General features: G+C 42.2%; 1 protein-coding gene across 1 annotated transcript in view; it reads left to right on the top strand.

The window, feature by feature from the left end:
• Positions 1–12194, top strand: part of LOC132390105 (protein unc-79 homolog) — a 625175-nt gene that overhangs the window by 84602 nt on the left and 528379 nt on the right. The window contains exon 10 of the mRNA XM_059962702.1: positions 3188–3228. Within this exon, the coding sequence (XP_059818685.1) occupies positions 3188–3228 (41 nt within the window). The remainder of the gene's footprint in view (positions 1–3187; positions 3229–12194) is intronic.

Below are 12194 nucleotides of genomic sequence, written 5' to 3'. Positions count from 1 at the left end.
CTAGGATCTTTATGTCCTTGTTATCCACGGGAATGGTACCGGAGGAATGGAGGGAGGTGAATGTTGTCCCCTTGTTCAAAAAAGGTAGACGGGATTGTCCAGGTAATTATAGACCAGTGATCCTTACGTCTGTGGTGGGAAAGCTGTTGGAAAAGATTCTTAGAGATAGGATCTGTGGGCATTTAGAGAATCATGGTCTGATCAGGGACAGTCAGCATGGCTCTGTAAAGGGCAGATCGTGTCTAACAAGCCTGATAGAGTTATTTGAGGAGGTGTCCAGGCATATGGATGAGGGTAGTGCAGTGGCTGTGATCTGCATAGACTTTAGTAAGGCACTTAACAAGGTTCCACACAGTAGGCTTATTCAGAAAGTCAGAAGGCATGCAATCCAGGGAAGTTTGGCCTGTAGAAAGCAGAGTGTTGAAATGGAGGGAGTACATTTAGATTGGAGGGTTGTGACTGGTGGTGTCCCACAAGGATCTGTTTTGGGACCTCTACTTTTCGTGATTTTTATTAACGACCTGGTTGTGGGGGTAGAAGGGTGGGTTGGCAAGTTTGCAGTCGACACAAAGGTTGGTGGTGTGGATAGTGTAGAGGATTGTCAAAGATTGCAGAGAGACATTGATAGGATGCAGAAATGGGCCAAGAAGTGGCAGATGGAGTTCAACCCAGAGAAGTGTGAGGTGGTACACTTTGGAAGGACTATCTCCAAGGCAAAGTACAAAGTAAATTGCAGGATACTTGGTAGTGTAGAGGAGCAGAGGGATCTGGGGGTACATGTCCACAGGTCCCTGAAAGTTGCCTCACAGGTAGATTGGGTAGTTAAGAAAGCTTATGGGGTGTTAGCTTTCATAAATTGAGGGATAGAGTTTAAGAGTCGCTGGGTAATGATGCAGCTTTATAAAACTCTGGTTAGGCCACACTTGGAGTACTGTGTCCATTTCTGGTTGCCCCACTATAGGAAGGATGTGGAAGCATTGGAAAGGGTACAGAGGAGATATACCAGGGTGCTGCCTGGTTTAGAGAGTATGGATTATGATCAGAGATTAAGGGAGTTAGGGCTTTACTCTTTGGAGAGAAGGAGGATGAGAGGAGACATGATAGAGGTATACAAGATATTAAGAGGAATAGATAGAGTGGACAGCCAGCGCCTCTTCCCCAGGGCACCACTGCTCAGTATAAGAGGACATGGCTTTAAGGTAAGGGGTGGGAAGTTCAAGGGGGATATTAGAGGAAGGTTTTTTTTTACTCAGAGAGTGGTTGGTGCATGGAATGCACTGCCTGAGTCAGTGGTGGAGGCAGATACTCTAGTGAAATTTAAGAGACTACTAGACAGATATATGGAGGAATTTAAGGTGGGGGATTATATGAGAGGCAGAGTTTAAGGGTCTATACAACCTTGTGGGCTGAAGGGTCTGTACTGTGCAGTACTATTCTATATGTTCTATCTTTGTATCATCAGCAAATCCATTAATACCACTGTCCAAATTATTGACGTACATTGTAAAAAGCAGCGGTCCCAACACTGATCCCTGTGGACCTCCACTGGTAACTGGCAGCCAGCCTGAACAGGATCCCTTTATTCCCACTCTCCGTTTTCTGCCGGCCAGCTATTGCTCCACCCATGCTCATAACTCCCCTGTAATTCCTTGGGCTCTTATCTTGCTAAGCAGCCTCATGTGCGACATCTTGTCAAAAACCTTCTGAAAATCCAAGTACGCCAAATCTACTGCATCTCCTTTGTCTACCCTGCTTGTAATTTCTTCAAAAAATTGCAGCAGGTTACTCAGGCAGGATCTTTCTTTCAGGAAACCATGCTGGCTTTGGCCTATCTTGTCACGTACCTTCAGGTATGCCATAATCTCATCCCTAACAGTCGATTCCAACATCTTCCCAACCACTGATGTCAGGCTAACAGGTCTATAGTTTCCTTTCTGTTGCCTCCCACCCTTCTTAAATAGCAGAGTAACATTTGCAGTCATCTGGTACAATGCCAGAATCTATCAATTATTGAAAGATCACTGTTAACACCTCCACAATCGCTTCAGCTACTTCCTTCAGAACCCAAGGGTGCATTCTATCTGGTCCAGGAGATTTATCCAACCTCAGACCATTAAGCTTCCCGAGCACCTTCTCAATTGTAATTTTCATTGCACAAACCTTACTTCCCTGACACTCTTGAATGTCTGGTATACTGCAGACGTCTTCCACTGTGAAGACTAATACAAAATACACATTTAGTTCCTCTGCCATCTCTATCTTTCATTGCAATATCTCTAGCATCATTTAGTATTGGTCCTATATCTACCCTTGGCTCTCTTTTACCCTTTGTATACTTAAAAAAGCTTTTAGTATTTTCTTTACTATTAGTCGCCAGCTTCCTCTCATAATTCATCTCCTCCTTCTGAAAGACCTACTTCGTTTCTTACTGCAAATTTTTAAAAGCTCCCCAGTCCTCTGTCTTCCCATTCCCTCTGGGGTAGAAAGTTTTGAAACATTTGTGGAAATGTTTCAGACTACCACATAGTTCCTCCAGGAGGACCACAATCTTGTTGTAGGGGTTGGAGGTTTGCATTCCTCAATGACCCATAGAGCTCTGTTGGCTGGAGTTGGGGATTAATGCTTTGGTTCTTGGTTAGGTCACCTATGCCAAACAGATCAAAGGTAAAGGCCAGACTAAGAATGATCCTCTTGGTTCGGGGTTTCTGCTCAGGGGAAACAACCTTGATTGGTCAAAAAAATTGTTATGGAAACGACAATGAAAAATCCTTCTATGTTTGTGTGTGACCAAGGACAGACAGAGATCGAGGACCTTCATTGCTGCCCTAAGCACCAGTGAGAAGACCACATAGTTATTCTTAGGGGAAAAATAATTTATTGGCTGTAAAGAAAATGAATTTTGGATCAATCAACCCTTTCTCAGTGAGGTACTCAAGTAAATGTATTTTACAGTTGAGATGAATGGCTTCAGCACTTCACCCATGAGGAAGGGTCTTGGCCCAAAACATTGACTATTTATTCATTTCCATAGATGCTGTCTGATCTGCTAAGTTCCCCCAGCATTTTGTGCATGCTACTCTGGATTTTCAATATCTACAGAATCTCTTGTGTTTGTCAACCCATCCTCTCTGTTTTTGGATATTGAAACTTAGTTGCTTTTATTTGAACCTCTGCTGTTCTTTCTCAGGGTCCAAGCTGAATGGTTAATTGATGTCTTGCTTCCACAAGGTGAGTTCTGAATTGAGAGTACTTTAGTAAGGTGTAGTCTATTCACATCATTTTTGTTCAAGTAATTTTTTGAAGGCCTCTATCAGTCAGAGTTGACTATGGATATTGTGTCCTGACTGTCCAGGTACACCAGCCTGGGCAGTGCAATATGGAGAGCAAGCTGTTGCTCCCCCTCTACATGCATCTGATGAACCCAAAGGAATGACAGAGACCAATACAGTTTGGTACCAGCAGCATTGCAGAAGTTGCCATCAACATTGAACTCAATGTAGGACTCCCTTAGGGACCCCAGCTCTGGATTTTTCCCTCTGGGTTTACTCCTGAATCCTTCCAAATAGTGGATATAGTTGCAAGGTAGTGGAGGTTTGAGATCAGAATTTTTCTTCTCCTAGATGAGTTGCCAACCACGGTTACTGAGCCCCATCTGCACAAAGTGACTGGTTTTAAGGTGCCAATAACCTGCCTTTGCCCCGTCTCCTGTCAGTAGTAATGGGTTTGCCAGGCTTAGTGGCTAAGCCACAGGTGAAGGCCAGGAGCTGGACCTGGTTGTCAGAGGCCACTTGAGGTGTACTCCTTTGGGAGCATTTAGTCGGTAGTGGGAGCTTGTCCCCATTACCACCCCGGCTATAACAACCCTAAGGAACCATATACAGGCAAGAGTATTTCAGTAATCCTGAAATGTTTATTTTTAAAAGGAAGCAGTAGGCTTCACTAATCCTTTGTCAGTGAGCAGGTTATTAGTTAAGGCAGGGAGGAATGCCCTCTAGAGCAGGGGTTCCCAAACTTTTCATAGCAATGGCCTCTGCTGTTAACTGAGGGATCTGGGAACCCTTGGTTGAGAGGAAATAAATTGAATGGATGGTCGGGAGTAAGCAATTCTGGGGAAGGCTACAGGGTGTGAGGAAGATGTTAATGCTTTCTCTTGGTACTTAGAGATACAGAGTAACAAACCCTTCTGGTCCACAAGTCTGTGCCACCTATTTGCATACATATGACCAATTAGTCTACTAATCCATAAGACCTAGGAGCGAAATTTGGTCATTAGGCCCATCGAATCTGCTCCGCCATTCCATCATGACTGATTTATTATCCCCCTCAACCACATTCTCCTGCCTCCTCCCCAAAACCTTGTTCCCTGTTTAATCAAGAACCTGTGAACCTCCATCTTAAATGCACCCAATGACTTGGCCTCCACAGCCATCTGTGGCAAAGAATTGCACAGATTTGCCACTCTGGTGAAAGAAATTTCTTCTCATCTCTAAATGGACATCCCTGTATACTGAGGCTGTGTCCTCTGATCCCAGACTCACACACCACTGGAAACATCCCATCCTCCCCACATTGCTCTATCTGAACCTTTAAATATTCAGTGAGAACCCCCTACCCCAAATTCACTGTTCTAAACTCCAGTGAGTACAGGCCTTGAGCCACCAGATGTTCCTCATATGTTAACTCTTTTATTCCTGGAATCATTCTGTTGAACCTTGTCTGAATCCTCTCCAATGCCAGCACATCTGTTTTTCGATAAGGGGCCCAAAATTGCACACAATACTCCAAGTGCTGTCTGACCAATGCCTTATAACGCCTTAAAACACGTTAAACTTTGAAATGTGGTAGGAAACTGGAGAACTGGAACACCTGGAGGAAACCCCATGTGGTCATGGGGAGAGCGTACAAACTCCTCACAGACAGCAATGGGATTTGAACCTAGATTGCTGATGCTGTAGTGTTATGCTAGCCACTAAGCTACCATGCCCTCTTTCATAAAAACTTTTCATATAATTATTTTGAGTGTTCTGGAACAACCCCTGTAGATTCTTGTCTATGTTGTCTGTAGTAAGTAGAATGCCTAAGCATTCTCCAATTGATGGTGAGTTAAAATATGTTCATTCATTGAGATCCTGTGATATTATAAGCCCCACTATTTGTTAGTCACAGGGTGGTGTGTTCTCTGTTATTTCCCTTACAATAGAACTCCTGGTGGTAAAGAATGTACATATTTTACAGCCTTCATTGTATTTTATTTATTTGGTATCAGGCCCTTCTGGTCCAACAGCTGCACCACCTAGCACCCACCTATCTGATCCAGATCACAGGACAATATACAATGACCAATTAACCTGGTACATCTTTGGATTGTGGGAGGAAACCAGAGCTCCTGGAGGAGCTCCACGTGTTCACAGGAAGAACGTACAAACTTGCAGGCAGAACATGCAGGGAATGGGCAAGGTAACCATCAGTCCATAAGAACAGAAGAGATAGGAGCAGGAGTAAGCCATCTGACCTGTTGAGCCTGCCCCGCCATTCAATAAGATCATGGCTGATCTGGCCATGGACTCATCTCCACCTACCTGCCTTTTCCCCATAACCCTTCATTCCCCTACTATGCAAAAATCTATCCAACCCTTGTCTTAAATATATTTACTGAGGTAGCCTCCACTGTTCCATTGGGTAGAGAATTCCATAGATTCACCAGTGTTTGAGAAAAGCAGTTCCTCCTTATCTCTGTCTTAAATCTACTGCCCCGAATCTTGAGGCTATGTCCCCTAGTTCTAGTCTCACCTACCAGTGGAAGAAACTTTCCTGCCTCTATCTTATCTATCCCTTTCATAATTTTATACGTTTCTATAGGATCTTCTGTCATTCTTCTGAATTCCAACAAGTACGGTCTCAGGTGACTCAATCTTTCCTCATAGTCTAACCCCATTATCTCTGGAATCAATCTGGTGAACCGCCTCCAAAACCAGTATATCCTTCCTCAAGTAAGGAGACCAGAAATGCATGCAATACTCCAGGTGTGGCCTCACCAGCACCCTGTACAGTTGCAGCATAACCTCCCTGCTCTTTAACTCTTACTAAGTTAAATACTGTATGTAATTAGTTTTGCTACAATAAGTGTATGGGACACTGGAAAAATGTTGAATTTCCCCTTGGGGATGAATAAAGTATCTATCTATCTATCTATCTATCTATCTATCTATCTATCTATCTATCTATCTATCTATCTATCTATCTATCTATCTATCTATCTATCTATTCAATCCCTCTAGCAATGAAGGCCAACATTCCATTTGCCTTGATAGCCTGCTGCACCTGCAAACCAACCTTTTGTGATTCATGCACAAGCACTCCCAAGTCCCTCTGCACAGCAGCATGCTGCAATTTTTTATCATTTAAATAATACTCTCCTCTTTAATTTTTCCTTCCAAAATGGATGACCTCGTATTTACTGCATTGTACTCCATCTGCCAGACCCTTGCCCACTCATTTAACTTATCTATCTCTTTCTGCAGACTCTCCATATCTTCTGCACAATTTGCTTTTCCTCTCAATTTAGTATCGTCAGCAGACTTAGATACGCTACACTCGGTCCCCTCTTCCAGATTGTTAATATATATCGTGATCCCTGCAGCACACTGCTCACCACTGACTGCCAACCAGAGTAACACTCCACCTATGTATCCCAGCTGTCTGTTTTCTTTTAGTTAACCAATCCTCTGTCCATGCTAATACATCACCCTGAACTTTATGTATCCTTCACTTACGGATAAGTCTTTTATGCGGGACCTTATCAAACAGCACCTGGAAATCCAAGTAAGTAACCACCATTTGTTCCCCTCTATCTACTCCATTCATTATTTCCTCAAAGAATTCCAGTAAGTTTGTCAAACAGGACCCTTGCCTTTGCTGAATCCATGCTTCATCTGCATGATGGATCCATTTCTTTCCAGGTGTCTCCCTATTTCTTCTTTAATGATCGCTTCAAGCATCTTCCCAACTACAGATGTTAAACTAACTGGCCTCTGATTACCCGCTTTGCATTTTTTATGAACAATGGTGTGATGCTTGTCATCTTGCATTCCACCAGGACCTGCCCAAAGTCCAGAGAATTTTCGTAAATCATCACCAAAGCTTCTATTATAACTTCTACCATTTCTTTCAGTACCCTGAGATGCATTCCATCAGGACCAGGGAACTTATCTATCTTAAGGCCCACAAGTTTGTTCAGCATTACCTCTTTAGTGATAGCTATTGTATCGAGGTTCTCACCTCCCATCGCATCCCATAACATCTCTCTTTGGCATGTTAGATGTGTCCTCCACCGTGAAGACTGACACAAAATAGTCATTCAAAGCCTCTGCCTATTCCACTTGTTAAAATTATAAAGATTTTTACTATCTGTTTTTATATTTTGTGCTAGTTTATTTTTGTAATCTAGCATTCCCTTTCTTTATTGCTTGCTTAGTGGTACTTTGTTGCTCTTTAAAGTTTTTCCAATCTTCCAGTTTCCCTCTACTCCTGCTGACTTTGTATGCATGAGCTTTTAGTTTGATGCCTTCTTTTATTTCCTTAGTTATCCAAGGCTTGCTTTCCCCACCCTTACTTGTCCTTGCTTTTAACTGGAATATACTTCTACTGAGCACCATGAAAGATCTCTTTGAAAGTCTTCCATTGTTCCTCAACTGTCCCATCATATAGCCTGTGTTCCCAGTCTACACTAGCCAAATCCTCATTGCATTGTAGTCTCCATTTTTTAGGCATTGAAACTCAATCATATTGTGATCACTCTTTCCAAGAGGATCCCAACTACAAGATCACTAATTCTACCTGCCTCATTGCACACAAACAGATCCAAGATAGCACGCACCCTTATAGGTTTCCCTGCTCCTTAGTCCATTGAATCTGCACCATGGTAGTGTAGTGTCGTGAGCATGTGGGTTTCCTGGAGGTGCTTCTGTTTCCTCCCACAGTCCGAAGACAGACCAGTTATTAATTGGTCATTGTAAATTGTCCTGTGATTAGGCCAGTGTTAAATAGGTGGGTTGCTGGGCAGTCTGGCTCATTGGCTGGAAGGCTGTTTTATGTACTGAATCTCTAAATAAATAAAACACACTGTAGAAAGAAAACAACACACAAAAAATGCTGGTGGAACACAGCAGGCCAGGCAGCATCTATAAGGAGAAGCACTGTCGATGTTTCAGGCCGAGACCCTTCGTCAGGTAGTCCTGACGAAATGTCGACAGTTCTTCGCCTTATAGATGCTGCCTGGCCTGCTGTGTTCCACCAGCATTTTGTGTATGTTGTTTGAATTTCCAGCAGCTGCAGATTTCCTTGTGTTTGCCCTGAAGGAAGTTTTTTTCCCCCAATTTCTTAAAACAGCTATGAGAGGGCGAGCAGCTGGTTAGTAACATAGTTGATTGCCAATCTACGGTCTTTGAACTTGTAAGAGCTATGTGGGTACTACAATGCTATGACTTAGTTTGTGGATTTCCTTCCGCTTTGCGTCCAGGAAGAATTGATTGCCAGTTTGGTTGACACCCATCCACTCCATAATGTACTGGTTAGGCACAGGAGTACATTCAGCCAAAGACTCATTTCACCGAGATGTAACACTGAGCGTCATAGGAAGTCATTCCTACCTGTGGCCATCAAACTTTACAACTCCTCCCTTGGAGTGTCAGACACCCTGTGTCCTGGACTTATTTCCACTTGGCATGATTAACTTATTATTTAATTACTTATGGTTTTATATTGCAATATTTCTTCACTATTCTTGGTTGGTGCGGCTGTAACAAAACCCAATTTCCCTCGGGATCAATAAAGTAAGTCTGTCTGTCTGTCTGGTTAGCCTTCAAATTAACTGCAGGTGTAATCACCAACTTCAACCAGAAATTTGTTACTCAGATCAGATGCTTTGATTAGCTGACATCTGAAACAAAATGTCAAAAATGGTCATTAGGCCAGGCATCATCTGTGGCTAGACAAATATAGTTAAGTTTCAAGGTCAATTAATTTTACTAGTTACGGTCAACAGCCGAGCCCCATTAATACTGGTAAGCTGATCCCTGAGCACTCAAACACATTGTGAAGAAATGTAAAATTGCTGTGCTAATTATTGTCCTAGTAGCTTGCCTGTGTAAATTTATTTAATATCACCACTAATGATTTTCTAATCAATTTCCACAGCAATAGAAAAGGCATCTCATGGTTAATTTTTAGATTTCTTTATTTTCTAGTCAGCAAAGGCATTTGTAGAAATACATGTTCAAAATCATCTACTGTTGTCGAATTATGGACTGGATGTTGCTACTTGTTTGGATAGGATTAGATTTCCTTTGTGATTTTTTTAATGTGTCCTCACTCAGTAATCATTATTTTGGTTGGACAGGATCTCTTGTTCTGATAAAGTTTTTGGATTGGAAACATATGTTTTGTCAAGACAGCTTGTTTGTTGTTTCCCTTTGAAGTGCTGGAAAGAGCTGTCCAAAAATGTCAGTAGCATTTGGTCATTGTTTCTTCACTGGAAGAGCAATGAAAAGATGAAAGCTGTTTTTATTTTTTATGAGAAATAGCATCGCCAGCTTCTAACTCCTGAACTGAGTCAAACCATAAGATATAGGAGCAGAAGTAGGCTATTTAGCCCATTGAGTCTCTTCCACTATTCAATCATGGGCTGATCCAATTTGTACAGTCATCCCCACTCCCCTGCTCTCACCCCGTATCCTTTGATGCCCTGGCTAATCAAGGACCTATCTATCTCTTCCTTAAATGCACCCAGTGACTTGGCCTCCACAGCCGCTTGTTGGAACAAATTCCACAGATTTACCACCCTCTGACTAAAGTAATTCCTCTGCATCGCAGTTCTAAAAGGACGTCCTTCAATCCTGAAGTCATGCCCTCTTGTCCTTGAAATCCCTAACATGGGAAATAACTTTGCCATATCTTATCTGTTCAGCCCTTTTAACATTTGGAATGTTTCTATGAGATCCCCCCTCATTCTCCTGAACTCCAGGGAATACAGCTCAAGAGCTGCCAGACATTCCTCATAAGATAATCCTCTCATTCCTGGAATCATTCTCGTGAAACCCTCTTCAATGTCAGTATATCCTTTCTAAAATAAGGAGCCTAAAGCTGCACACAATACTCCAAGTGTGGTCTCACGAGTGCCTTTTAGAGCCTCAACATCACATCCCTGCTGTTATATCCTATACCTCTAGAAATGAGTGCCAACATTGCATTCGCCTTTTTCACAACTAACTTGACCTGCAGGGTTAACCTTTAGGGTATCTTGCACAAGAACTCCCAAGTCCCTTTGCATCTCTGCATTTTGAATTCTCTCCCCATCTAAACAATAGCCTGCCTGTTTATTTCTTCCACCAAAGTTCATGATCATACACTTTCCAACATCGTATTTCATTTGCCACTTTTTTTCCCATTCCCCTAAACTATATGAGCCTCTCTGCAGGCTCTCTGTTTCCTCAACACTACCGGCTCCTCCACCTATCTTTGCATCATCGGCAAATTTAGCCACAAATCTATTAATACCAGTAAATCCAGTAATCCAAATCATTGACATGCATCGTAAAAAACAGTGGTCCTAACATCGACCCTGTGGAACTCCACTGGTAACTGGCAGCCAGCCAGAATAGGATCCCTTTACTCCCACTTTCTGTTTTCTGCCGATGAACCAATGCTCCACCCATGCTAGTAACTTCCCTGTAATTCCATGGATGCTTATCTTGCTAAGTAGCCTAAGAATTGCAGTAGGTTAGTCAGGCAGGATTTTCCTTTCAGGAAACCATGCTGGCTTTGGCCTATCTTGTCAATTGCCTCCAGGTATTCTGTAATCTCATCCCTAACAATCGATTACAACAACTTCCCAACCACTGATGTCAGGCTAACAGGTCTATAGTTTCCTTTCTGCTACCTCCCACCCTTCTTAAATAACGGAGTAACATTTGCAATTTTCCAGTCATTTTGTACAATGCCAGAATCTATCAATTGTGGAAAGATCATCTGCAATCTCTCCAGCTGCTTCCTTCAGAACCCGAGGGTGCATTCCATCAGGTCCGGGAGATTTATCCACCCTCAGACCATTAAGCTTCCTGAGCACCTTCTCAGTCATAATTTTCACTGCACAAACTTCACTTCCCTGATGCTCTTGTGTGTCTGGTATACTGCAGATGTCTTCCACTGTAAAGACTGACGTAAAATACTCAATCAGTTCCTCTGCCATCTGTGCGTCTCTCATTACAATATCTCCAGTGTCATTTTGTATTGGTCCTGTATCTACCCTCGACTCTCTTTTACCCTTTATATACTTAAAAAAAGCTTATAGTATCATCTTTGATATTGGTTGCCAGCTTCTCATAATCCATCCTTTCTTTCTGAATGACCTTCTTAATTTTAAAACCTCCCAATCCTCTACCTTCCCTCTAGCTTTGGCTTCCTTGTATGCCCTCTCTTTTGCTTTTACTTTGGCTCTGACTTCACTTGTCAGCCACGGTAGTGACCTTCTTTCCTTTGAAAATTTTTTCTTATTTGAAATATATCTGCCTTACACTTATGTCGTTTTCACAGAAACTCCAGCCATTGATGCTCTGCTGTCCTTTCTCCAAACTCTTAAAAGCAAATGAGTTTTGTTGCTGCCATCTTTAACTGCTAATGTGGCAACAGTGAAAGAATAGATTTAAAGCCTTTAGAGACATCCTCTGGATTTGAAAAATATAGTTTGAATGCAAGTTCTTTTCATGAAAGAAGTTCACTTTTCAAGTGTTCTTGAATATCCAAGTTTAATTATAATTAATCCAAGACACATTAATCCAGGACTTGAACTGTCTCCAAGTTATGTGCATGTTGTATGCACCAAATGAGACCTGAAGTACGAAACTGTAAACTGAAGAAACTACTGTGGTCTTCAAGTTAATGAGGAGTTGTGGGTTTGATGTTGGTGAATAATGTCTGCCACTGATGAATTAATGGTATTCTGATAACTAAACATGGGGTTAAAAATGTTTTGTACAAGGCAGCCTGCAGTAGATCCTTTATGAATCCTTGGCTTAGCAGGTGTATTTCTTATCTGTACTTTGGGAGGCACCGCAATGTAGCAGTTAGCGTACTGCTTTACAATGTCAGTGACCAGATTCAGTTCCCACCACTGTCTGTAAGAAGTTTGTGCATTCTCC

Source organism: Hypanus sabinus, chromosome 2 (assembly GCF_030144855.1).
Source record: "Hypanus sabinus isolate sHypSab1 chromosome 2, sHypSab1.hap1, whole genome shotgun sequence".
Classification (NCBI taxonomy): Eukaryota; Metazoa; Chordata; class Chondrichthyes; order Myliobatiformes; family Dasyatidae; genus Hypanus; species Hypanus sabinus.
Note: the sequence above shows the minus strand (reverse complement) of the source record. Positions and strands in the feature narration are given on the sequence as shown.